At 41.6% G+C, this 27,774-nt stretch overlaps 1 protein-coding gene across 1 annotated transcript; it reads right to left on the bottom strand.

The window, feature by feature from the left end:
• Window positions 1-263: 263 nt before the first annotated feature.
• On the bottom strand, window positions 264-26,989 carry LOC139712185 (cell division cycle and apoptosis regulator protein 1-like). Its single transcript, XM_071624024.1, has 20 exons — window positions 26,889-26,989; window positions 26,326-26,516; window positions 25,044-25,252; window positions 23,703-23,883; window positions 21,780-21,842; window positions 21,144-21,318; window positions 20,320-20,668; window positions 18,800-19,025; window positions 17,824-18,104; window positions 13,754-13,982; window positions 11,866-11,955; window positions 10,171-10,464; window positions 9,045-9,236; window positions 8,485-8,601; window positions 7,517-7,654; window positions 6,653-6,755; window positions 5,819-6,009; window positions 4,912-5,050; window positions 4,221-4,412; window positions 264-3,532 (listed from the first exon to the last, which is right to left on the bottom strand). The coding sequence occupies exons 1-20, from the start codon at window positions 26,959-26,961 to the stop codon at window positions 3,186-3,188; spliced, it is 3,780 nt and encodes a 1,259-aa protein (XP_071480125.1). The 5' UTR covers window positions 26,962-26,989; the 3' UTR covers window positions 264-3,185.
• Window positions 26,990-27,774: the final 785 nt, after the last annotated feature.

Below are 27,774 nucleotides of genomic sequence, written 5' to 3'. Positions count from 1 at the left end.
CAACATTCTGACTCACTTTAAAAAGCTCTGATGCAATCTCAGCTGTAGGTCTCATGTTATTTCCATATCGTCCGTTCATTATAAGCCAAGTTTCAAATTGGGGATGGGGGGGTGGGGGGGGGGGGGGGTGAGGCTTGCAGGGAGAAAGAATGTACATATGTTACAGGCATGTAAAACCTGAGAAAGAATGACTGCCCCTGGAGTGGTCAAAATCACACAACATGGATATCGAACATACCTAATTTTCGTTTGTGTTTTCTCAGGGATGTTTTGACAAACTCTGCTCAGACAATTCAAACTGTCACAAAACATGCTCATTACAAAGTTCCAACGAGACTTCAAGACAAGATCAAAATGCGCTGGGGATCATAGGTACATAATTCACACATTTTCACAGATGGGTGCTAGTAGAAGAAATCTGCTCAAGATTCAAATTGTAATACAAATAAATTTCCTGTATTACCATTTCTTGCGTTGGTCGGGCAAGAAGAGATGGCAAAACACAGGGAAATAGCCTGCTAACATCCTGTGAGAGGGAATATTATCTGTTCCAAGAGCGAGTAACTCTCGTAAGGATTCTGCAGAATAGTTGGAAGGTTACAACTGACCTTACAACACAATGCAGTTCTCGCAAAATGAAACAATCTTTCCTTTTGAACACAAATGCAAAGGTCAGTACAAAATACAGCAATTAACACTTAATACCTTTCCCATCACCTTAATTTGTGCATATGGAGAAACCGAACACCAAAACTTATATATGAAAAAAAAACAAAAAAAAAAACAATCAGTGTATTGCAGACAAGAGTACACAACAGTGAGCTGTCAAGTTTCCTATCATGGACAATGACCTTCCACTGTAATCATGGTTTCAAAAAAGGATAAAAAGCAGGTTTATATTTAGAAGCAAACACTAGACATCAAATATTTTCAAAAGTCCTTTGGTGGTTTGTACGCAGCAGACTGTAGTAAACACATTGCATTACATAAAGTGAATTGTCAACAAATAAACCACATTTCGTAGTGATGGCAAAGGCCATCTTTAAATAAAAGAACCCAAATTACACCGTCTTTGTAATCTTCAACAAAGGCTAGAAAAAGCTTCCTTATGCAGAGCTCAAAACAGGAGTTTTCCGACAAACCAATAGAACACTACTGACGTCGAGGTTTTTCACAGAAGTGCGCACTTACCACATCCACTTTATTTACATGCCATTTTACATTGCATGATTGGTATGAAATAACCCTCTGTCGTTCTAGTATATTGACGTGCAAGATTGCTATCCACTAGGTTATCACACTTCCAAAACTTCTTTGCATCACCAAATTTATCATTATTTACAGTCAGTGTCTTGTCTCAAAGAAGGAGACAATCCTCTCCCATAGTCTAATCAGATAACTTGAGTAATCTTATTATGTTTTGCCACAGAAGGCCTGGGTCTTTATGGCAAGATCTCATTACATTTGTTGGTGTGGGTTTTTTTTCTTTGTTAATATTGAGAAAATGGAATTCTTCTGCATTTAGTATTTTTCCTTAGGAAAGAAGAAAACATGTGTACTGCTTGAATATTCAACAGAAATATTCTAAAGTGAACTGTAGTTATGTGACAAGCTTGTGTTGCACCGAGCGAGATTCCATCTCGCCCCAACATGATTAGATGGGCCAGCTGATGAATGCTTTTCATCGATTAAAACATGTTACAAGGTGAATGAAGTGTCTGTTTCCAAAATAAGCTGCTATGACAGGACCTTCTCAGTGTAAGAGATAGTACAGTAAAAATCCAATGAGTCAAATCCACAGGAGCTCAAGTAGATCCATGAGTGAAAAATTCTACCTCTACATTATTCATAATTTGAGTCAGAGGTCTTCCTCAAGGGGAAAAAAAAGAAAGAGATATTGCATACTGAATTTACTATAATAGGAATTTGAAATACTCAGAATTGCCAATTGCAACAAGCTGTAAAGTCAAAAAAGCTTGGAAATTGTTACCATTTTTATTTTTCAGTTGTAAAGTCACTCTTGCAGTAGAGCTGTATTTACAGTAGGTCCTGAGACAATAACAGATCACAAAATTATGCAAGTCCTCAACTCACAAAGGAATATAAGGCAAAGTTATTCATGCTCCAAAAAGTGGCCATTAGGTGGGCATGTACGTACTTCAAGTGGTATATACGTTGATAGAGGGCCATTGTGACATGCACTCACCATCAACTCGCTTACACATCTTGATGCGAAAGAGGAGAAAGAAAGATACAGGAAAGACAGAACATGTCACTTCTAGTCTGCTGTATTTACATGCACAACAGCGACTGCACTGAGTTGGAAGAAACTACTTCAGAGCACAAGCAGACTGCAACAGCTTACATAGAATAAAAGCTACCTCTGTACAAAGCCCATTGTATGAATAATACACATCGTTTGACTCTTAACAAAACATATCAGCTACGGCACGGAAGCCAAATAAAAAATGCAACTTTCCCGAAACTATAAGAGTGTAAAACTATTGATTTCTTTGGCGGCAAATAGCCTTTCACATCACTTGCATTGTTTGAGTCATGGTCTGTCAAACTATAAAAAAAAAATATCTGGAACCTAATTTGTACATTCACAAGATCTGAAGCAGAGCATTTAAGAACTTTGAAAAAAAAAAAAAATAATAAACAGAGAATACGCTCAATGTCTCAAGTCACTGTACAGTTGCAAGATGCCACAGCCTATAGTCAATTACAGAGCACTCCTGTTATAACTAACGCAGTTATAACAAAATTCTGGTTACAACGGAGTAGAAATTCAGGCCGCAACATTATCCACTTTATGGATTTTTATTGTTTATTTGTTTGGTTATAACGAAATTTCAATATAATGAAAGAAAACTGCCAGTCCGAGGGAGTCCACTGTAGGACGATTTTCACTCTTCACTTGACAGACCTTCTAACATCTTCTGATATAGCTTTTTGTCCAAAACAGCATGACACACAAGAGAGAGACGTGTGGTAAGGATGAACATTTAATAAAACTTGACATGTGCATCCTCAGAAAAAGGACAAACAGCTCAACCATCAATAGATTGCTTATCCATATTTTTAAGCGCAATGCTGTTTTTTAAGCACATAAACCACACAAACACACATATGAAAAAACAAAAACAAAAAAATCCCCCCAAATAAGCTGTAACCATCTACTTCTATGACTTGGGTTCCACTTTGACTTTCTCGACCTTGGGCTCGACCTTGGGCTCGACCTTGGTCTTCTCCTCTTTCACCTTCACCTTCTCTTCTGAGGACGCCGTGGGTGTCGGTGTCGACGGCTTGAGCGGGAGCATGGCCTCCTCGAGGACCTCGTTGAACTTGAGCATGATCTCGTCCAGGTTCTTCTGGGCCGTGCCAACAACGTCGATCAGGCGCTTGTTGCGGGACGTCGAACTGACGAGGGCGCGCTCCGACGTCGAGAGGCGCTTCTGCACGTCCTGGAGCTCGCCGCTGACGTTGGTGACCGTGGCCTCAGTCGTCGAGGCCTTGCTCTTGAGTTCCTCTGTTGTGTGGGAAAATGAGCATACAAGCCATCACAGTCAGCTCATGTCTACATTAGTTTGCCTAATTCGAAGACTTGCATTAGTTTGCCTAATTCTAAGACCTGCATTAGTTTGCCTAATTCTACGATCTGCATTAGTTTGCCTTATTCTAAGACCAATAATCCATTCCTTATTGTATTTCATTTAACAGAGCCATAGCTTGTACACGCACATGTGACATTTTCTTCTGTTTCCCCTCCTTGCTTTCTTTCTTCCTCTCATTTGACACTACGAGGTATTGTAAAAGAAAGAAATTACACATCATGAACTCTGTGACTCTCGAGATCCCCCCCCCCCCATCTTTATTAGGGTTATGACGTGTAACATTTTTGTCTGCCAAAGTCCACTGAAATACATTCAAGATCGCTGTACAACCATGCTTCCGAACCAGTGAGCCCCAAAACTCTTGCAGGTGGGGTGGGATGTCTCCCAAAAATAGAATAGAAAAGGTTAGTATTCGATCTAAGTGGGCCTTAATAAATAAGATTGTACAGGCCAAAGTGGGCCTCGGGTTAATCAACGTTGAGAAGCACGGCTGTACAACACCACCAGGAATCTACCATCTACAGACACAACAAAAGACTCAACGTTTCAAAGGGGTTAACGAACAAATCATCTGCACCCCTCGAGAAGCACAGACCCACTCACCTATCTCCTTCTCGAGGAGGTCAATCTTCTTCTGGGCAGCCGAGCGCTCCTGGTCGGCCCGCTGCACCTGGTTGAGCAGGTTGCCGATGTCGATCACAGTGCCGCCGTACTTGACCATGTTGGCGCCGTCGGTGACCGCGACCTTTGACACCTTCTTGGTCATGGCCGTCTTCTCCTGAATGATCTGGTTGCCTGTTGGTAGGGAAGCAGCAATTGATGAGGTAATTTGAGGTTACAAAAACATTGTGTTAAGTGTCTGACTAGTCGTGTCACTGTATGATGTAATTCTCCCTTGCGCTACATGGAATAAAAATATATTATATTCCTATTCGAGTTGAAATTATAATCCTGAGTGATAAGAGCCAGTCAACTTCACTCTTCAGAAGGTTATCTTTCCTTTTCAATAAAAAGTGACATGTTCCTACAATATGCTATCGACACACATGGTCATCCTTGTACACATTTCCTCTTGTTGCTCTGTAAACAAGTTAGATCACACCAACCCTGACTCGCCTATCCAACTGATAGATAGTACCAATGTAACACTGCATGTGTCGTTCTACTCAACATACATGCATTTTCAAACCAACATGCAGTTTTATACCCTACAATCCCCCCTCCTCCCATTTCCGCAGGTCAGTGACCACTTGGGCATGGGTATGCTTGTTGCCCATCTGATCCCCGGGCGTACCTTTACTCAGATCCTCATCGGATGGCATCCCGTTGATGTCCGCCTTGGAGAGCTCCTCCTTCTCTTTCTTCAGTCCGTCCGTCAACTTTCGGTAGTTCCAGCAGTCCCTCGCCACCACCTTTTGCAGCAACTTGCGTACCTGTCAGTGGCAACAGACAAGACCAGAAGGGTATATGAGCAATCAAGTCACTGATCAATATCTTGTGCCTGCTTACAATTCTCTGAATGGACAAACAAGCCATCTTTTTGTGCATGGTGAATATTTCCCACAAAGATTGGTGGGCTGGGTAACTCTACTAATCTCTGTCTTTTAATGTACACATACCACTGCTTTTACCTGTAACTTCATATGACAACAGCAAAAACAAAAGCGTTTTCGATATAAAAGGGGTACTGTAGGAGAACAGGGGCATAAAACAAAGACAAATACACTCAATGTAATGCTCACAAGAAGAATGTGGCATTAAGAGGTGAGAGACAGTCTGAAGCAACATTTGTGATGCAAATGAAGCAAATCACAGGTAGAAACAAACCTTAACTCATGCGTTACCCACTAAATTCCAATGATATCGCATTTCAAAGGACTTTGAGATAATACTTTACAGTAACAATAGAAGAGTAACTGAGTAGCAACAGAGAATATCATCACATACTTGGACAGAAATCGTGCAAGTATGAAAACACATTCATGAGAAATAGTGAGTGAAAGTAGCGACACCTGTTGAAGACCAAAAAAAGGATTGAAGAAACAAAAAAAAGTTACAAAATGATAGGACAGTACCTCTGAAGGCAGTGACATGAAATAAAGGCAGTGATTGAAGAAGGAAAGCATAGAATTGTTTGCACACGGAGACTTGGGATAGAGGCCAGAGGATGAAAAATTCGGTAAAAGCTCAGTATGACCTACCTGGGCCCGGGAGAGATGTAGCCCAATGGTGTACACAATCTCCTCCAGATCCCTCTCCAGGATGTAGCCGCAGTGGTTCTGATCGAAGTAGATGCAGGAGAGCAGGAGCTGCGGGTCCAGCGTCTCCATCTTGCTCCGGCGCGTCTTGTGCTTGTCATCATCGCCCTTCCGGTCCCCTCTCTTCCTGTCGTCTGTGTTGATAGAATGGATTGGGAATTGGGAAAGGGTGGGGGTGGGGGGGATGGGGGAAGGGGTAGCATGATAAAAGTCAGATAAGAGTTACTGAGTAGGAATGTCAAACTGACTGGCAGGGCCAACATGAATGGTGATGTTGACTTCAGCATGATACAGTATCTCTACACATGATATGATTTGGAAGAACATTAAACTTTATTTTGGTGTCATCATTTCAGGAAATAAACAATTACAATGAAAATGGTAGTTGTGTGAAATTTCTGCAGTTTTCAACACCCTGCTTTTTAACACATATACTTCGAGGAGGCTTTTTCCCCTCCCTCTTTCTTTTTCCTCAATAAAATGAACATATACCATGAGTGGACAAATCTACTAATGACATTCAATTGACTAAAATGTGCAAATATACTAAAGCTGTACAAATACGAGGCAAGCATGACAGGGTATGCATCTTGAAAGTGTCATAATTTTTCTTTAAGTTTGTAAGAAAATACATCAGCTCCCCTGGCAGGCTCAAAAAGAGGTGGCAAAGCCAGCAGACCTTGTATCACCATCATATTTCCAATGAAAAACTGAAATGTATGGTGTTCTCCAAAAAGTAACATCATCGAGGCAAATGTGTAGTCCAGCAAAACTCACCGTCATCGTCTTCATCACCGTTGCTCTTCCCTTCATTCTCGTCCCCATCTCCGTCTTTGTCGTCGTCCCGATCATCGTCTCGCTTGTCATTTCGGTCATCATCCTTCCGGGGCGAAGCGACACGACAATAATACATTACGTCAGTAATATCACAGTACTCATCAATCTTGCACATCAGTATGTATTAAGGGTGTCTAAAGTGAAGCTCACTGTATGATGCCATACACCAATGTTTAGCAACGTGACACTTAGTAGGCAAATCAAGATAATCACTCTACAGTCAATCACCATTTCTTCATTCTGCCACTGGCATTGGCAATGGCCAATAAAATATGAAATGATATCTGTGACTACTGCACACACATTGCTTCAACCTTCGTTGAAAAAGAAAAATTCATTCACTTTCCACAGCTACACAGAGGTGCTACATTGGGCAGCATATGCACTGATTACAGACTGTAATGATGTTCAACTGGATGAAAAAAACAACAGCAATCAATCACAAAACAGTTTTGGAAATGGTGCCACCAGTACATACATATGATGTCCATGACTAAAATTACCATGCTAATAAACTTTTTTTCTTTCATAGAACAGTTATATGCAACACAACTTTTTAGGAAAAGAACAAAGTATGAGAAATATGATCACTCACAGATCTTTATGAAGCATTCAACAATCATGTCAAGTAGCATAGGTTGTTTTTCGTCGTATACATACAAAATATTGGAGATATTTGCAGCATGGAGGACAATGCATCTCATATTGTTTCTACCTGGAAACATCGTTTAAGAGAGTGTCTTTGATAAATGGTGCCCACTTTTGCTGTCTAAACCATCTCGCGAACGCTTTTTTTTAACCAACCCTGTCTCGGTCGTCGTCTCTGTCTCCGTCCCGGTCGTCCGTCTTGCGCCTCTTCGACTTCGACTCCTCTCGGTCCTCCTTCTTGTCTTCTTTCTTGTCATCCTTGCGGTCCTTCTCGTCCTTCTTGTCTTTGTCTTTCTGCAGATTGCATGTGTGCGTGTGCACATGTGCATGTGTGTATGTGTGTGTGTGTGTGTGTGTGTGCCATCGTGCATTGTGTGGCGGGGAACGTACAGGTGAAGGTCATTTCTACATGTTCACTTGCACAAGGGACAAGCATTCATTAACATATTCCTGGTTTTGTTTTTTTTTCTGCACAGAAGAGGACATCACCAGCTCCATCAAAATAACAATTCCTGCCGTGACTGGTGCTCTTGCTCACAATGACACTTCTCTACACATATCATTCATGACTTTGCAATAATACATCACAGTCTGACTGTTTTACGGCACAGAGGCAAGAGACAATTGTGAGCAGATGAACCTGGTAATGGGAGTTTTTTCTTGGAATATCACTGTCAGCTGATGGTGTCAAAGGATAAAAGGACCCATTGCACACAAAGGATATTGGGCAAGAGTACTTGCCTTGACTGCCATGGACAGAAGCAGTCCAGTATGAAAATTGCTATGGCATTTAGTTTCTTCATATACAACAGAGTTATGATGGACTGTGAGTTTTTGTGCTTGTTTTGCTTTGTTAGATTTGACCTAACAACAAAGACCGGAGATCGGGATCAATACAGTAAACAGAAAGGACAGGAAAATGTTGAGAAATACATGGAACATAGATCAAGAGCAATAACGAACAAATCTAGGTACCACACCAACTAAACTTGACATGCATTACCATTGCATTGCACCTGTATAAATGGTAATTACAGGTGGAACATCATACAGTACTTTAACCGTGGGAAGCTAAACTTCCACAAAGAATACGTCTTCAGGCCACTTGTTGGTAAATCTCCTACCTTCTTTTCATCCTTCTTCTCCTCCTTCTTCTCCGGGGCCTTGTAGATGGCCTTGAAGATGTTGAAGGCAAAGTCTCTCTGGAGCATCTCGTTGAAGAGCTCGGCAAACAGGGATACCTACCGACATGAGGATGGTTGGAAGAAGGAAATGTGAAGGCTTTCATACAAACACACACAAACATGGACACACTAACACAAAATTATATACAACCTAGCACACACACACATAATCTTTGAACAAACGAATTGGCTGGAGCATATTTTGTTTATATTTGTTTGTTTGTTTGTTTGTTTTTTGTTTTTTGTTTTTTATTTTGGGGGGGGGGGGGGCAATGTGAAATTTCACCACTACCTACATATCCAGACTAAAATGCAAACAATGGGAAACATAGCAAAGCACAGTACAACCTGTGAACACAAATACAAGTAAATACGCTGTCAAATGTGTCCAATCAAGTGAGCTCATCAATACCGCAAGCATCATCAGAGCAGTCAGTTCATGGAAGTGAGAAAAAAAAGGAGAAAAAAAGATGCAGGAGGAAACACCAGCTATAGCTTACCTCAAAGGAATGCTCCTTGTTATCTTCCACACGGTAGTCAAGGAGCACGCTCAGCGACTGGAGGGTGCAGTCAAACTTTCCACTCTTGGCAATGGCTGATGGGTGTACCAGGATGGTGGGCGTGTCCGGGAGGGTGTAGCGCACCTCCAGGTCGCGCTTCTCCCTCTCCCTCAGCCGTCTCTTTTCCTCCTCCTGCGAACCCAAAGACGGAGAAAGTGGTTAGCATGACGACAGAGGCAACATGTCACTCACACACACACACACACACACACACACACGCTCACATACAAAAGCAGTTAGGTCCTACGATGTCAGGATACACCACACGTCAATCAACAGCGTTGGACGGAACGTATCATGCACAGGACACACATTGCATTTAACTGAGTGTGTTAAGGGGGCTGTTTTACTAAGCGTTAAAATCAATCCCAAGTTCAATTCAACTGATTTTAGGGACAATTTTGGGATCAATATCAAGCCTCAGAAGTAAGGAACTGTTTCAGTAAGCCATTTGGGAACGATATCTAGTGCTGAGCTTTCGACGTTGCAGAATACATCTTGAATGTCTATGTATCCTTCCCAATTTGAATTTGTCTCAACTGTGGGTTCATTATGTGGCTTGGCATAGTTTCCATGATAGTGAAATAGGGCCCTGAACTGTTCCAGAATTTTCCTATTTGGTTAATTCAAACTGTTCCAGAATTTTCCTATTTGGTTTCAAATTCAAACTGAAACAATCTTATTAATCCTCACTCGTTCTGCATATTAAATGTCACTATTTTTTGTTTTATTTTGTTTTGTTTCATTTCATTTCATTTCATTTCATTCCATTTCATTTCATTCCATTTCATTCCATTTCCATTTCCCATTTATACCATGATTTTCTTCCATGCTTCTGCTGGAGTATCACAGTCAATATGTTCTCATTAGACAAAGATAAAGGCAGTCTAGATTTGTGAAAGTATAATGCACACAAAAGTGCCAGACTACACAATGCATTGAATGCCAATGGTGATTCACGAAACTTTAATGCCGCGATAAAGGAAATTAGTGTAAGTTCCAATTCATGAATGTTTCTGGTTCTACAGTAACATAAGGGAACTGCACTTGAAGACTGTAACCTCACCACTTCCTTCTTCTTCTCGCCATCCTTCTCCCGATCCATCTTGTCCTTATCATCTTTCTCCTTCCTCTCCCTGTCCTCCTCATCCTCTCTTTTTTCCTCCTCCCGGGCCTGGGCGTTGGCGCCGGACTCGTCTCCGCCCTCGTCCCCGCCCGCCTCCGTTTCCATGGCTTCCGCCTCGGCATCTTCGTTCTCCTGCTCCGTCTTGAGCGTCTTGGTCAGGCGGGCGATGAGCTGCGACTTGAGTCCCTTGGAGTTGAGGCCCCGAATCTCCAGCTCTTGCCGCAGTTCGTTGACCTGTGCAGCACGAGACAACGATTTGTTGACAAGATGGTTTTTTAAGAATGCTCTTTCATCATCTGGCAAAGATCGCCTTCTGGATATGACATAATTTCTCAGTCATCAATTCGACTCTTCCATAAATGAATTAAAAGTTTACATTCATCATCGTTGTGTGATGCACACTTAGTCAGATAAGTCAATATAAGAACAATGAAGTATACCCTTAACCCGTTGAGGGACAGGCTGATTTTGCAACAACATGCATTTCCCATAGACACTTGCCCGAGTATACTCAGGACTCGTTGTCAACAAGTTACATACACAAGTGAATAAGGAGTGGATATCATCAGGGCAATATGCAAACCTGTTTTTTGACATATCACATCTGAAAAATCCACACAAAACCAGGTAAGTTTGCCACCAATGCACGCATGAAAGAGATCAAGATTTGAAACTATGTAGTTCTTTTCTACAAGATTCCACTATTATATCATAGTCCTTGTTACAATAATAATAATACAATGCAATAATACAATACATATACTTGTTACAACCTTTTGAAAGATTGAAGCACCTTGGACCAGTCCACAGATATATTTGTTGTGAAAGGGCAGGGTAAACAACTTTCTGGCCACATCCTCTAATGTGTATGATATATATTTTAAAACATATTTTCAACAAAATTTATCAGAGAGAGATTCTTCAGCACTGCTAGAAATGAAGATGTGAATTAAAACCATGAGCACACCGATGAGATTTTTTCACACTGAGATATCTGATATTATACAACGTCCAAGTAGATTCTTGTAATTTGATTGGAGGATTGTTGGTGACGTGATATTCAATAAGTACTCCATTCAACGCGCCGTGCAATTTTGGTTTGATTTTTTCGTTCTATTCCACGGTTCGAGAAATTGTGCGGTACTGCGTGTACTATGTGTTGCATATTGAGGATCGCATGCAGCTAGCGCAGTGTACGTGTGCGGTACATGCATGCGCGTACATAGGCCTAGTTCGGTGCGTAGTGCTAGTGTACGTGTGTATGAGCGCTAGTATAGCTGTGACCTGTATCTACACTGATTGCACAAGCCAGAAAGAGAATCGCAGTGGATCCACATGTAAGTATGGCTATATTTTTCATACATATATAGACTTCTAGGCCTACTTAGACCAAAAAGATCTACTTGGACGTTGTATAAATCAAATACTGTACGGTCTTTACTCGTGCAATGGAACAAGATTTCGCACTCGGTGAAAGATGAGGTGCACATTGCACTCGTGACCATTCACTATTTGTATACCAAATACCCACCTTCAAAACAAAAACAAAAGCAATAAAAAAAACCCAAAAAAATCTTTGTTTAAAAAAAAAGAGTAAGGTTTGCGAGAGAGTATGGCTTTTGTTTCCCCTCATACTTTCATGTTCTTGGGATCGAGATCCTTCCAGTTGGTCGGAACTTGCTTCTCCTCCTCCTCGAACTCCTCCACCTCCTTCGCTGGCTCCTCCTACATTGGGCAGACGCAAACAACAAGCGGTACACGGTGTTAAAATCATGACGCATGCGCAGTTACGCCTCGCCTACACGGCAAAGGCGCAGACTCACAAACAAAGACATGCACCACGCACCCAACTTGTGCAGCATACTACACTTACATTTACATGCACACACCTACAAACACACACACATACATACAAACCAGGTATCAACACATGTCTCTTCCTATTACACACAGGGATAAGAGATTACTGTCAATGTTACCATGGAGTGACTAAAGTTTTAGCAGGGCCATCAAAAGTTCCCAATCACCAGCAATCACATGGACTCATTTGACCCTAGACGATTTACGAAAAACTCATATTGGCAATAAAAAATATGAATAAAACCCAAAATTGTACAAATCTGAGTGATTGCATGCAAAGAAATTTGTGTTTATACCACAGCGTGCAAGTGTCACATTTGGTTTGCTTCTTTCTCTGACAGGAAGTGTTACAAAATGTTTTTGAAAATGTTACTCCATGCAGACTGATTTTGTTTTGAACATACAACCCTAAACTTTGTTCACAGATAGCCACGAGTATTTCATTTTATTTTTTGTGACAATGCTGCACAATGACCAAAGAAAAAACAAAATTGTTCATTTCCTTGACTTTCTGAAATACATGCATAGAGCAGCCTGCCACATGAGGGAAAAACAGAGAGAAAAAAAAGGACGATTGCACACACACACATACACACACACACACGCACACACACACAAATGCACAAGCACATACAGAAACGTACATGCTGCACACCGCACCTATGTAAAGGACTGGATATTTTTTTTTGCTGATCGACATGGGAGTAGATTCAAACTAAGCCATGACCACATCAAGAGTTATGTTCATGTTTTGGGATGGTCTGGAAGATTGGAAGTATAGTTGGCTGGGTGCGTGAATACCACAAAATGAATATGGATGAGTATGCTGTATTCTTTATTCAGTCACTGCTCCTTTGTTGTGTTCAAATATTTGCAAAGTATTCTCTGTATATTCCCATTCTGTATAACTTAAGCCATTCTCTCAGGATCTTTTAACATAGAACACATATTTTGAAAAAAAAAAAAAATGAATAAGCACAGCCAGTTGATGATTTGGTTTTGAGCTTTCCATGGTGTGGGGGGCAACTGCACACCCGAAACGAATAACTCACCAACTCGGGGAACTGTCGGAAATAAAGAGACACTGCTATTAAATGAGTACAAGGAATTTTAGCCTATGATGACCATGTCTATGCAGTGTGTGTGATTGTTCCCAGTTTTCTTGGAGGTGTAGTTGCCACTGAAGTAATCCCGGGAAGATTGCATTTGTGGTGTTTGTATGTATATCTAAACAGTACAAAAGGAGAAAGCATTATGTATAGATGTATATATAATTTGGTCTCCACCAAATACAGAGCACCTTGAGTGAAGACTAGCAGATTGTAAGGAACCAACATCCAGGGCAAAGGATTAGAAACTTATCTGAAAATGAAAAGCAACCTCCAAGTTCCAAGTGGCTCACATCAAACTTATACTTAAAACAATGCAAAAAAAAAAAAAACCAATAATGTCATGATGATGTTAACTGTTGATCTTAAACTGACACTGTGAATTTTATAAAGTGAATGAGTGTAAATGAATTTAAAAAAAAAAAAAAAGAATCTTACTCAGCAGACAGTGTGTAATGCTGTGTGACCATGTTGACAACTAAACATGTGAATGAAAGTTTTTCATTAAAAAAAAAACCGAAAACAAAAATGAAATAAAAGTATGCCGTGAGTGCCTGAGTTGTGGAGTTGTCCTCCGGTTTCTTATCCTTGTTGTCGACGGCCACCAATTTCTCGCCAAGCATCTTTTTGTAGAGCTCCACGACACTCTCCCATTCAACCTTCGTGGGTAAAATGTGCCACACGTCGGGCACGAAAATTACGACAGTTTCCACTCGCGCCGGGATGACCCGCCCCTTGTGGTTCTCCTCGGGTCGGTGATAGCGCAGTTCCAGGAACCGGTACCTGGGGAGGCGTTTAAAAGTTGGGAACATGCCAGAGTACATTTTTCGAATCACAACAATGACACATTTCACCTTCTTTTCCCTCTTTTCATTTCCCCCCATTCCCAAAGGAAATGTTCTTTCAAGAAAAAAAAAAGGAAATGGATGTCTGGCCACTACTAATGTGGTCTTATCATCCTGGATGGGTTTCAAGTTAACAAGATGGAGTTTCTGTCATGTTATGATGTATTCTTGGCAAACATAATACAAAGGTATATTTGGTACAGAAATGAAAGTGTCAACATACTGTCTAGTAGAACTGATTAAGATATGTTAATTGCATCCCTGTTACACAGGCCGACAGTCTCTCACAAGATCAAGGACCTGGAGACACTTTCTCAGCCACGAAATTCTGTTTTCTCCTAGGATCTTCTCCATCTCATGTTAGGGGGGGCTTAACCAGCATCTCACCAAGTTGAAGAGACACTAGCACAGACAAACAAATATCATGGCCAAGCTCTTAGACAGTGTCTTCCAGATCTTTCCACTCCAGTTTGCAGAAGGGAAGAAAAAAAAAAATAAGTACATGCAACCTCAACTTCAAACAATTATTAGTTGGAGGACTGAAAACAAATACGAGAAGGGAGGAGTGGAGTGTTCTTTGTCAGGAGAAGAGAAGTTTGTTGGAAGAGAAGGTTGAGAGACAGTTTGTGGTAAAGCACTGGATTACAAGGGTGATGGTGGCACTGAAATTACATACACATCCAACAAAACATAAAAACAAAGGAGGAGGTACCAAGAGGAAAGGCAAGAAAGAGCTTTGTTCCCCTGAAAGAGAATAGAAACATTGTACACTGGTAACAATCAGATTACCTTTTCTCGTCTCGGCTGGTCAATCTGCAAAGTGGAAAGCATTCACTCTCATCTGCACAAGTATATATCCACGTGAGAACCTCACAACACACAGACAGATACTATCGTACACTCAGCCTAAATACCACACTCGACAACAATACAAACACTCGCTCAACGTCCCATGAATAATGTCACGACACCCAACTTTTCAACTTGCCGTGCTTCTGCACCGGCGTACACGACTAGACTATGATGCAGGAATGTGGCACTCTCTCTGAGAAACGTAAAGATGGGAGATGAAGAAGCAGCACAACACAACATGAAGGCTCTAGATGGACAGCACAACTTAAGATGTACCTGGACGTCGGAGCAGCAATATTAGAAGCCAATTTCTATGCGTATCATATGAGCAGGTGTGCAGAGGAAGTAAAGTTCAAGTTAGGGCAAAGAATCTACCACAGCTACCATTTTTTTTAAAGTCAGCTTAAGTGTAGCATGCTGGGAAGTGAAAACAGCAGAAAAGTAGCCACTTTGTATAATGACTACGATGACATATGTCAGCTAAAGGGTTTGTAGCTTTATAACTGTTTTTATATCCCAATACCAGAAAAAAAAAGGGAAAAAAGGGTCTAAATGGATCTGTAAGTGCATTTGTGCATGCACTGTGATTTTGCTCATTTTTGAGGTTGCCCAAGTCAGTTCCATCAAACTCCAGAAAATCAAATCTGCAACTAGACAGCACCATTCTATACCCACCCCCACCCCCACATAAAAACAACAACCAAACAACTGATGTGTCAATCTTGCGGTCTATATTTCCTGCATTCTAAGCTAAAATATTGGTGACAAGTAACAAGCAAGAACCCATGATGGAAGAAAGCAAAAAGAATGATCCTTGGCCAATCAGTCCACTGTGGATTGACTACCTGTGTTTCACTCTTCTAGATTGGATTCAATTATGTTGCTTAGATGACAGTGTACCTTTTACTGCTTTGTTTGTAGCTTGATCACAATTGTTAGTCAGCACAGCAGGTATTAGTACAATTGAGACATGTGTCCATCAACGCAGAGCTTCACATTTTGTTTCCTAGATAGCAGAGCAGCACAAATCTACAAATCTATTAAAGTCATCAGGATGTAGCAATACACATAAGAAGCAACTGAGAATTATGATCTATCTTATCTCTTCAATCATCTACTAGAAGGGTGGGGTGGGGTGGGGGGGGGGGGGGGGAGGTCGGGAAGAGGAAGATGGGAAGAAGATTTTATGAATCGGGTGATAAGCACAATCAGGGTACCCAATCACAGTTTTCTCACTTTAAACAGAACTTCAAAATTCACATGTAGCATGCTTAGACATCAATAATCAAATATGTAAACACCATGGATGACCTTCTCTTAGTTACTATTACTGCAGATTAATTGCCCAGAAGTCTGGATGCGATTCCGCTGTGATTTAAAAAAAAAAAATAATAATAATTATTCAGATCAAATTTTCACCGAAATTACATGCATTCAGACATTCACTTCCCCAAAGTTTGGCGCTGATAATAACAAAGAGTTGCTACCATTGGGTAGGCAGCTGCATGTATTAAACTTTGAGTCTCCCATGTCCGGCCAAATCCCTTATCCGGATGAGTGATGAGGACTGTAGTATTTAGTGCTCTTATTTTAATCCATTCAATACATGTATACATGCAATGCATTTAAAAGCATTTTCAAGGTTTTTTTCATTTGTTCCCTGTTAAATGCATTTGAGTACCCTGATTGTGCTATTGACCATCACAGTGTCAACTCTTCTGGAAGAGCGGAAACACAAATAATCTTGGCAATAATGCATTTTCTAAGTGAATTTACAAACTTCCCCTGTATAAACCAACTGATATAAAATGATCACAGTATCAAGATACTACCAATGAATTACATTTTCTTATTTCATCCAAGATCATTCTTGAGACTCTTTGATGGGAGTATAGCTCTACATAAGAAAGGCCATTTGACATCCCATCTGTTGGTTTTGTTTTGTTTTGCGTTTGACTGATTTTAAATTGTGAAGGTGTGACTAAGATGATAGAGGTTGGGATAACTTCAAAGTTTTTAAATGTTTTATGTCCAAAAGGTGTTACACTTTTGGTTTCCCTTCAGAAAGGCACAGGAGAAGAAGGGGGTCATTCTGATTGTCACTTTGAGTGTAGATAATAACACAGAACTAAACAAACAAATGCACTGCACAGAACCTGTCCAAGAACCAAGATCACGGTATCTTCTTTCCATCATCAGACCTACTCGGAAGTAGAATGAGAGCAGCAAACAGTCTGATTTTAAGGCAAGATGGGGCTGACATCTGACCTCTGACCTCTGGACAAGTTTCATTGACACAATGCTCACATGCTATAGACCCAAAGAATCATGTGATACAGTAATTCTTTGGTACAAATACCCCACAACATCTTCCACACAAACAAAGACACTAACAAACAATTCAACTCATTTCACCTAGCTAAAACGAGTTGGCTCGACAAGAACATCCCATGAGGCCACGTAAGGGTCTATACAAAATGCTTTCATCAAAATCATACGATAGACATTAGAAACCAATGACTATTGTGCTGCTCCACTATTTTACAACTCGCTCTGCTAGGCAAATTCCTTTCCACTAGACACCTGTTGGGCAAATCAGGGTTCACAAAATTCTTCGTCAATGAATACGTTGACATATCCACTTTCACATGAAAAATTCTGTTGCATCTCAATAGAATCAACAGACAACACACACATGCAACTCACTACATACACTCACCTTAATTTTTGTGCTTTATTTCTCCTTCTCTTTTTATCTTTTTATCTCTCTCGCTCTCTCTTTATATCTTGCAGAAATTCCTTGCATTTCATCACAATGGAATCTCCCCTTTGTCTTCCCATAAGAAAATAACACCCAATTATTCTCCACCACTTTCTTAAACATACCCCGCCCCCTCACTGAAGCCCCCCTAGACCTGGGAACTCACCACTGGGTGCAGGAACTGAGGTCAATGCCGGTCAGCGCTTTGGTGGTGCGGATGGCCGTCTTGATGAGCACCGAGCTGTCGTTGACCGGGTCGGCCCCGTCCATGGAGGGGGACCAGGGCCCGCCGATGGCCATCACCTCGTTCTTGCCCTTCTGGCCGACCAGGAAGTTGATGAGGCGCGTCGGATGCTGGAAGTTCTCCCGCACCTCGGCGGAGTCCTGGGCGCGGGCACAGCACCGCTCGTGGAGCTCTTCCTGAGACACAGAGGTCATCAACATCACCTGGAAGAAGGGGGTAAGGAAGATGAGCTTTCTATAGACACCTTACTTCATACAATTGCTTAAACTATCTGCGAACTCAACGCAACCACCAGACAATACAAGCATGTAAATATGCTTGGATTGATTCCCTGCCCCCCCCCCCAAAAAAAAAAAAAACAACAACAACAAATGTTCAGGAAGATGGTTTCCACTAAGCAATAATCCTATTCAACACTTACTGACCAAACACTAAAAGAGTATGCATTCCTGTAACAATCATTTTCAATCACACTTAGATGCTGGCACAGCTTGGAAGTGTGAACTGAAGGCTTGGTACATTCATGCTCATACTGCTTTGATACATGAATAGTTAATGCAGACCATTTTGATCAAAAAAGTTTCATTTTTAACCTTCGAAAAAACAAGGAAGTCAGAAAAAAAAAATTTATTGGCATATTGTAAGCTTGATAAACCAGTAAATGACAATAAGCTTCACTTCTGAAAGAATTGAAGACAGCTACAAGCTGATCCATGTATCTTTTCCACTTGGTGGTGAAGGGGATGAAACTCCTTGGCTGATCTCTACATATGACTACACAAATCAAGTGAAAAACACCACACAGATCAAGTGAAAAATTCTACAAAAATCAAGTAGGAAACACTAGACAAAGTGAGTAAGAAACACTACACAAATCCAGTAGGAAACGCTCACAAACCTTGGCACAATAGAAGTAGTCAGCGTCTGGCGGGTCGATCACAGTGGCGGCACCCTGGGGAGGCGTGGCCTCCTTGTGCATGATGTGAAAGTTGCACGGCTGGGCCACATTCATTGGCCGGTGGATGGGGAACACGCCCTGCCAGGTGAAGTCAGCCATGAAGAAGTCACTGGGGATGTACATGCTCATGTAGCGCTTGTGGAGCTCAATGACATCAGCTTTGGGGCTGAGGAAGGTGGTTGGTGGATGCATGGAGGAAAAAGAACACAAAAGAAGTGCTCAACCATTCACATCGATGTCATGAGATGCTGATAGGTTTGCAGTTTTCATTTGCTCTGTGTTGTGGATACTCCTAATAGAAGCTGGCTTGATATAGCCTTCCATTAACTTCCTCTGACACAAATCTCAAGTACAACAGCTGTTCATTTCATGGGAAGAAATGCTAAGTGGACTGAGAACCCCAAAAAAGTACTGTGAATCATGTGATAGTATACAAATGATGCACAGGATAGAGTGCGTTAGTGTAGGCGTATAGTGCACTCGAGGGTATTTACAATTGTGAAACATGCACGAGGCGAAGCCGAGTGCATGTTGCACTACATTGTAAATACCCGAGAGTGAGCTACGCCTCCACTAACGCCACGAAATAATCCTGTGCATCATTTGTTTTATAAAACGGGTCGAAAATTCGAAAACTAACAGCATTTTTCAGCGTTTTTCACGTACCTTTGTTGGTCAAGACGTCCGAAGATGTTCGTCCCAAACATTTACGCACGTCGCACTCGGAAATCCCGCACATACAGTATGATGGGGGGGTTGGGTTTCCGGTCACTTAAGTTCCCGCATGAAAACTTACTTATTTTACATAGAATATGCACCCTTTACCTTCAAGACTTGATATAGACTCCTCATATAGGTCTACTAGACAACATACTCTGAAAACGGCGTGAGAATTAACCTGCTAAATCGTTGGATTTGCCCTTCAAAGTGACTCCATGTACGCGTCCGGTCCCACAACGCTTGGTCTACTGTACTGTACAAAGTGTACGTAAGTAGAGTACTAGTATACGTACGCCAAACCTGTGCCACACATGTTGTGCACAAGGGAGAAAGGCCGGCCGGCCGGCAGCCCGAACTACCACTAGAAGTTGTTTACAGGATTGACAGCGCGTATGCATGCAATTCAAAGGAGCCGCCGCGCGCACAGACGATCAGCAATAGGATTTAACACGCAGTGCAATGGGACTGAGTAACCAAGGCACACGTCACTCATTTCAGCGCTTCCTATTGGCTGCATTCTTGAACCCATTTTATAATCATTACTACCATGTCGGGGGATGAAAACAGGGGGAAATGAAAACAAGAAGAAATCAGAAAATAGAGCTACATCATCAGACAGGAAAAGAAATGTGCACAAACTTTCAAGCTGAAAATGTTCATTTGTGTCACAGATGTCTCATTGTAGGCAATGCTGAGACAGAGGTACAATGGGGATAAAGCATGTCAAATCTCGAACTTACATATCAAGGGCAAATCTGGGTATCTGCACCACATAGCGCTGAACCACCCTCTTAGTTCTGCGTGGGGAGCGCCGTGGAGACCTTGAGCGTCTTGGGGAACGTGACCTTCGCCGCACTGGGGATCTCTCCCTTTCACGCTGCCTTTCCCGTTCTCTGCGCTCCCTGTCCCGCTCACGATCTCGTTCCCGCTGCTCCCGCTCCCTTTCACGCTCTCTCTCTCGCTGGGCTCGGTCCCGCTCACGCTCACGGTCCCGTTCCCGCTCCCGGTCCCGTCCTACAGACCCGAAATCCCTCCTGCCCATGGCCTGCTGTCCCAACTGGCTGGCCCTGCTGGCTTGGGCATAAGCACCTGATGGACAAACAGGTATGTAGAAGAAATGAAAAAAGGGGTTGAAATGAAGCTGGCATACCACATCTATCTGGCATTGAATACTATTTCAAATATTTAAACACAACTGAGACCAGTTGAGCAAATCTGATGCTGCTTATATCAGGCCTTTTGCTTTGTTCTGAAGCAAGATAGGATATAGAATGGAGGCGCAATATCTGAAAAGAATTACAGTCCATTCACAGTGGTAAAAATCCCACTATCATTACTGCAAAAACAAACAAACAAACAAACAAACAAACAAACAAGCAATTAAACAAACAAAAAAACAGGTAGGTTGCAAACCCTGTGACGAGGTCTATCCATCCTCACTTCACCCTGGTAAAAGGGCAAGTATGACACAATTCCCCTGTAGTTTACGTAAGGCACCTAGAAATGTCAGCAAAATGATATCAATGAGGCATTTTGTGCTATACAAAGTCTTGACGTCACTCACCAGCTAGGTTTTGCATGGACTGGGTGCTCTGCTGCAACAGGGCGGGTTGCTGGACCACGGACTGGGGTGGCTGCTGCAACAAGGGGGGTGGGTTACCCAGAAGCCCTGGGGGTGCAGCGCTTGAAGGCATCATGCTGGTTTGCTGTGGGGCCTTCAGAAGGGGCTGCTGGCTTTGCTGTATGGAGAGGAAGGTCCAAGGGGATATCAAAAGCATTGGATTTGCATCAATATCACAAGCCTATGAGAGGATTCATAGTCAATTGGTATTTGGAAAGAAATTGTTGCTAGATTACTTCAAGAGGAAAAAAAAAATAACACTGACTGGTTAATCTTAAAATGAACATTTCACCTTTCAGATTCTTCCACATGCCTAGAACATTTTTTCTTAATGTTATCATGACTCTGACTGGTAACGAAAGAGTGCAGCAGTAAATACGCAATGCATCCAAATTACTGTGCTCTTGTGTGCTATCACATTACAAGTGGAAATGTTTCACACAATCAGTCTAATGTTATTCTGTGTTTTTCACAATGATGCTGAACAGGACATGTGAGACAATGCTTCAAGTGCATCATTATTTTGATACAATGACTGAAATATATGGTGTGAAGAGTTTCAAAAGATTTAGTTCTTACCTTGAGCATTTTGAACTGCTGTGAAATGCTTTGGTCAATCCTCTGACTAGGCTGCTGCATTTGCTGCATGAATAAAAAAATATTCAAGACATGATTGAACAAGGAAAAGTAGAAATTACGCGGTGCGTAATATATGTCCCGGCCGGAAGTAGCATTCAGTAGCAAAATGTACAATATAGGTTAAAAATCAAGGTCAAAGGTCAAAGAAGTCAAAGGTCAAAATTCTGTGTAGAAGTTTTGAAGCCCTCACCTAGTGCCATCACATAAAGCAAACAGAATCGAAATCGGGTTAGAAATGGCGAAGGAGTAGCATTTTGTAGCAAAATGTACAATAGGTCAAAAATCAAGGTCAAAGGTCAAAGAAGTCAAAGGTCAAAATTCTGTGTAGAAGTTTGAAGCCCTCACCTAGTGCCATCACTTAAAGCAAACGGAATCGAAATTGGGTTAGAAATGGCAAGGAGTAGCATTTTGTAGCAAAATGTACAATATAGGTCAAAAATCAAGGTCAAAGGTCAAAATTCTGCGTAGAAGTTTTGAAGCCCTCACCTAGTGCCATCACATAAAGCAAACGGAATTGAAATCGGGTTAGAAATGGCGAAGGAGTAGCATTTTGTAGCCAATGTACAATATAGGTCAAAAATCAAGGTCAAAAGTCATAGAAGTCAAAGGTCAAAATTCTGTCTAGAAGTTTTGAAGCCCTCACCTAGTGCCATCACACAAAGCAAACGGAATTGAAATCGGGTTAGAAATGGCGAAGGAGTAGCATTTTGAAGCAAAATGTACAATATAGGTAAAAAATCAAGGTCAAAGGTCAAAGAAGTCAAAGGTCAAAATTCTGTGTAGAAGTTTTGAAGCCCTCACCTAGTGCCATCACACAAAGCAAACGGAATCGAAATCGGGTTAGAAATGGCGAAGGAGTAGCATTTTGAAGCAAAATGTACAATATAGGTCAAAGGTCAAGGTCAAAGGTCACAACTGAAATTCTGTGTAGAAGTTTCAAAGCTTCCATGCAGTGCTATCACATAAAGCAAACAGAATCAAAATTGGCTCATAAATGACAGAGAAGTGGCAAATTGAACATTTTGATCACACACGGACGCACAGACGGACGGACGGACGGACATACGGACGGACAGACGGACGGACACACACACGTACGGAGCCCGTTTCATAGTCCCCTGCTCGAACTCGTTCGGCGGGGACAATAAAGTCTCTGTTAAAACACATGTGCCGCTCTTTTGCAACAGAGCTATCAAATACTTCTGAAAACAAACAGTGTATGTATGAATTGGCTTTCAAATCATTAGAATCCATCAATCGAGGCTGATCTTTAATCCATGTTTGATTTCAAACATTTTCAAGAAACACAGCAAAAAGCCAGTCCCTTGTACAGACATAGCACAGGCTAGTCCATACATCAAATGCTGATGGTTCAAAGGGGGAGTTTCATGATTTTATTTGCCATGATGCAACACAATAAATGATAGAATATAAACTTGATATTCCCATATTCATGTTCATACTAGACAAGTCAGGATTTACGTATCATGACTGTGATAGTTGTCAACCAAATAATCCAGACCAGATTGACTGCTTGTCAAATAGATGTATTCACCCTAAACCCACCCACCTACACCCCATTATCACCCACATTCACCCTACACATATCCACTTACACCCCATACTCACCCACATTCCCCCCAAGCCTATTAACTGCACCCAATATCCACTCACAATCACCTTAAGCCCACTCATATTCACCTTGAGTCCATCCTCATCCTCAACTCACCCACTTTCACCCCTACCGGTAACCATCCTAGCTTCATCCAAATTCCACACGACATAACAAAAGCCTACCCATCTTCACCTAAACCCACCAAAGTTTTCCTAAATCCCATCCATGTTCACCCTGAGCCCACATACCTTCAACTGCTGCATCTTCATGGCATGCCCATGGTGCTGCTGAGGCTGGGGCAGCTGCTGCTCCATCTGGCTGTTGAGCATCTGGATGCGGGTGGCGTTCCACTTGAAGGGCATGCTTGCATTGTACGTCGCCTCCACTAGCACTCGGTCCCCTATCTTTGGCATGCTTCCCTTCACAGTGCTGTGTTTTTAAGGCAGAAATAAGCATCGAAAGGTGAAGTTGTGTTTTATTTTTATTTTCCATACCGCAAGTGTGTTTGTCATGTCAACTGCTTGAAGTTACTGCACACGTACTGCTAAAGAGTATAAGCAATATATCTGGTACCAAGTGACATGACACTGCTTCACAAGCACACAATGACAGGTAACTACTAGGATATTGCACAAGAGCACTCGTATATGGTATCAGTTTGCGATCTGCTGAGATGAAGGATGAGGTACAAATTTTACACACTCTTAGTACACATGTAGTGAAGTTAAGGATCCATGCAACTTGATATACTGTAGATGTTATCCCCATATATCACTGCATGGAAGCACGGAGCATTTGTACATTACTGGTTTTGCACATTTAAATATCTTCACAGGTTCTATGAGTGAAAGGCAGACTTGAGATATGTGCAAAAACCTGAATGCAAAACAAAGTGGTCACAAAGGGTGGGGAGTGAATGTGAGTTGTCAAGCACTTGTGATGCAGCAACCAAGCAAATCATCATCAAAGACTTCTGAAGGGTTGCTAGTGCTTGCTTCATCAGCTGTGGCTTGTGGCAACCACTAAGCATACCTTGCCATCAGTTACAACCATGTGCATTCCACTTCAAGCACTGTACAGCATTTGTGCCCTTTTGCCACTTGCTTGCCACCAGAGTGACTTTTCTTTTCCAAATTTAGCTCCGAGTCATGGCAATCAAACACACCCACATTATGACAACATACAACTCAACTGCATCTTCTCACAAGCCCTATCTCAGTATTTCTTTGTAAGAAAACCATCAAAAGCTTTGTCTCTGTGTTATAATTTATCTTATCTTTGTTATGCTGAATCAAATGTGTTTTGTGTTTACCCAAGTACACATCTGAAATGCCGTATGAATAATAATAATAATAAATAAAGCTTCTGTGTGTTTAACACTTGTAGAGCGCTTCATGCATGAACAGTACACGTATGCTTCTGCATGTTTGTTTGAATGCACTCAAGCACAAGCTATGTTTGGTATGTGTTGACACTGCAGTACACAAGATCTGCTTCATTCTATTTTTTATAAAGTACAAAGTTCATTTTGACAAACCCCTCCATGCTAGATCAATGACACAACAAGTTGATAAAGATGGGAGACTCACTTGGTCTGGAAAAAGACGTCCTCATCGACAAAGCCAAAGGTGTCATGGAGTTTTGTCACTGTTCCAGTGAAGACTCTTTGTCGTGGCTGGCCTCCCTGGGTTCCCCTGGTAGTAGGGTAGCTGACTGTGAGCTGGGGGGCACCCCCTCCTCCAGCCCCTGCCCCTGCAGCAGCAGCCGCAGCAGCGGCATTCTGGGCGGCGGCAGCTTGCTGTTTGGAGTAGGAAGGAGAATGTCAACATACTTGGAAGAATCATATTTAATGCCTGCCCACAAGTCAATGAAGTCATTCATACAAGACTGGTTGAATGAATACCACTTGCATGAGTTAGAATGCAGAACTTGGTATGTCGATAAACATACATGCAGTATGAGAGAAATTGACAAGAGCTTCTGTTAACTCTTTGTGCCCCACTTTTGCATGCCCGACTCAGTGAACGGCTTGCAACTTTGTATATACTTTGTATATTTTGCTCAAAAGCAAAACCATGCACTAACTGTTTGACAAATCCCAATGTGCCACACAACATTGAAAGCATCATAGCGATGGACTTGTCATAGCATTCACATCACAGTAAAGCTTGCAATTTCTCTACAACTTTCCTGCACTGTTTTTCCAGCATAGACACTTCTATAAAAAGTTGCATGGCTTTAAAAATTAAGACTAATGCGGCACACAGTAGGTTTACATCACGGAACACAGAGTTAAATAAATGCAGATATACTTAGTTTAGAGAAAATAATATAGGTATAGTTTCGACCCATACCAACTCACCAGCTTTGTGAGGTTAGAACATGTACTATTAAACCAGAAAATTTTACGTGCATTTCAATTTTGCAAAATTTCGTAAGAGCCAAGATTCACAAAATGAAAATGCACGCGGAAGTTCTTGTCTACACTATTGTTGCTGGGGTGACAAGACCTTGTATCTGAAATTTTGGTGAAAATGACTTTTTTGAATAAATAGTCAAATAATGGGTTAAGTGATGTCCTGTCCAAATCCCAACTGTCTTACTCCAAAAATGAAGCCCCCACAGCATGTCAAAGGAAAGGCTTTCCCATTCGCTATAGTGCTTTGGCCAGCATGTTTTTTTGGCTCTCCCGAACATTTGACATTTTGCAGATACAAGGTCTTGTCACCCCAGCGACGATATGTATTGAATGCCAGTGGCAATTTGCAAAAAATTTCAAGCCACAAAAATTTCTTGCCTTACAGGACTTGAAGCAACAGCCTACACTGTACCAAATGGCACAAATCTGGGTTTGGTGGCCAGTATTCTCACCTGCTGTTGCAAGGCAAGTGTCTGCCTCTGCTGAATGGCCTGGTTCTGCATGGGGTAGGTGGTGGTGGAGCCGGCACCCCCAAGCCCAGCATTGGCCACCAAACTCTGGCCATAGATGTTCGTGGTAGGCGTGCCCCCAACTCCAGGCTGAGCGCCAAGTAAGGATTGGTTCTGCTGCAAGAGGGTTTGACCTAGACAGGGGAAAGAGACACAAATGGACTTAAGTTTACTTGAAAACTTGTTTACCTTTTTAAAATCATTCAAAGACCCCAATGACTTGTAACATCTCTGACACGAGTGTGCAACTGTACATGGTAGGATATCCTATCCTGCACTGCACTCACGGATCGTTGTAAAAATATGTAACATTAGTAGCCACCAAGCAATAACTCCATCATAGTGCTCTGTATATCTATAACATAATAAGGTAATGTAACTAATTGAAAAGACAGAAAAGAATAATTCATGACATAAAACATTACCATCCTTGCTATTATATGACCAACAACTTGGTGAAGCATCCCTAATTTCAGAGACTGACTGGAAAAAAAACATTGACATACTCAATCCTGCTGCTGCACCAGACACTCCAACATGTGACCAGGGCGGGTCCTTCCTTGCTCCGTACTGTGACATCTTTCAAACTTTGCTGTTCTCAGACTCAGAATGCTTGGGAACAAAGAGTAAGAACAAATGAGTTGATCTACTAGTTCTACATGTAATCTCATTTCACTGCTAAACACACTGTAGATATGATAGAAACAACTTTGGAGACTCAAATGCAAGGTTTAACCACACCAGCGACCCCAACACGTTCGTGTCGGGGTCACAGGGCAACCCTATTGTTTCTGATGTATCTCCTGATAATGATATGGCTTTTAATAGTACCAGGGTGACCACAGACCAAAATACAGGGTTTTGTATTAAAATTTGTAGCCGTAATGTTAGACGAGATCTAAAATATGATCTGCTATATAAGAGCCCAGTGAAAGATTTTATCTGAGCTTTTAGTCTCGAATCACTTTGTATTGTTGAACTGGTTAAACGGCGCAAGCTCAAACAGCCCAGTTCTTGTGGATCATGCATTAAGCGTGCATGGATAAAACGTAGCACACATTTATATTATACCTGTATACGTACATATGGGGGGGGGGGGGAAGGGGGAAATACTACTTTGCGCATGCGCAGTTGAATATCCTTCCATGATTCTTTCCAAAATGGCAAATCGGTTGAGAATGGGGATCCTGGAGATTGTCTCAAAGATTATGACAGTTCAACTTGTTTTCAGAGGTATCTAATTAGTTAGGGATACATAGCCATTTATGATCTTCGGAACCATAGCAATATGCTATTATTACAATATGCGGCGTTTGGTCATATTTGAACGATGAATGATTGAAAAAATTGCAAGCGTCGCAATACACTGCCATTTAGATTTACTTCAACAAA

Source organism: Diadema antillarum, unplaced genomic scaffold (genome assembly GCF_040938485.1).
Source record: "Diadema antillarum isolate AM-2024a unplaced genomic scaffold, OU_Dant_1.0 seq00001770_RagTag, whole genome shotgun sequence".
Classification (NCBI taxonomy): Eukaryota; Metazoa; Echinodermata; class Echinoidea; order Diadematoida; family Diadematidae; genus Diadema; species Diadema antillarum.
This window is presented reverse-complemented; position numbering and strand designations above follow the sequence as displayed.

Excerpts from the sequence above, each read along its gene's own strand:
- LOC139712185 (XM_071624024.1), bottom strand. The coding sequence starts at position 26,961 with ATGTCACAGTACGGAGCAAGGAAGGACCCGCCCTGGTCACATGTTGGA. Across the intron at positions 9,237-10,170 it reads GCGAGAAGAAGAAGGAAGTG|GAGGAGGAAAAGAGACGGCT; the intron begins GTGAGGTTACAG and ends TTGGGTTCGCAG. Across the intron at positions 7,655-8,484 it reads AGAAGAAGGATGAAAAGAAG|AAAGACAAAGACAAGAAGGA; the intron begins GTAGGAGATTTA and ends TGCAATCTGCAG.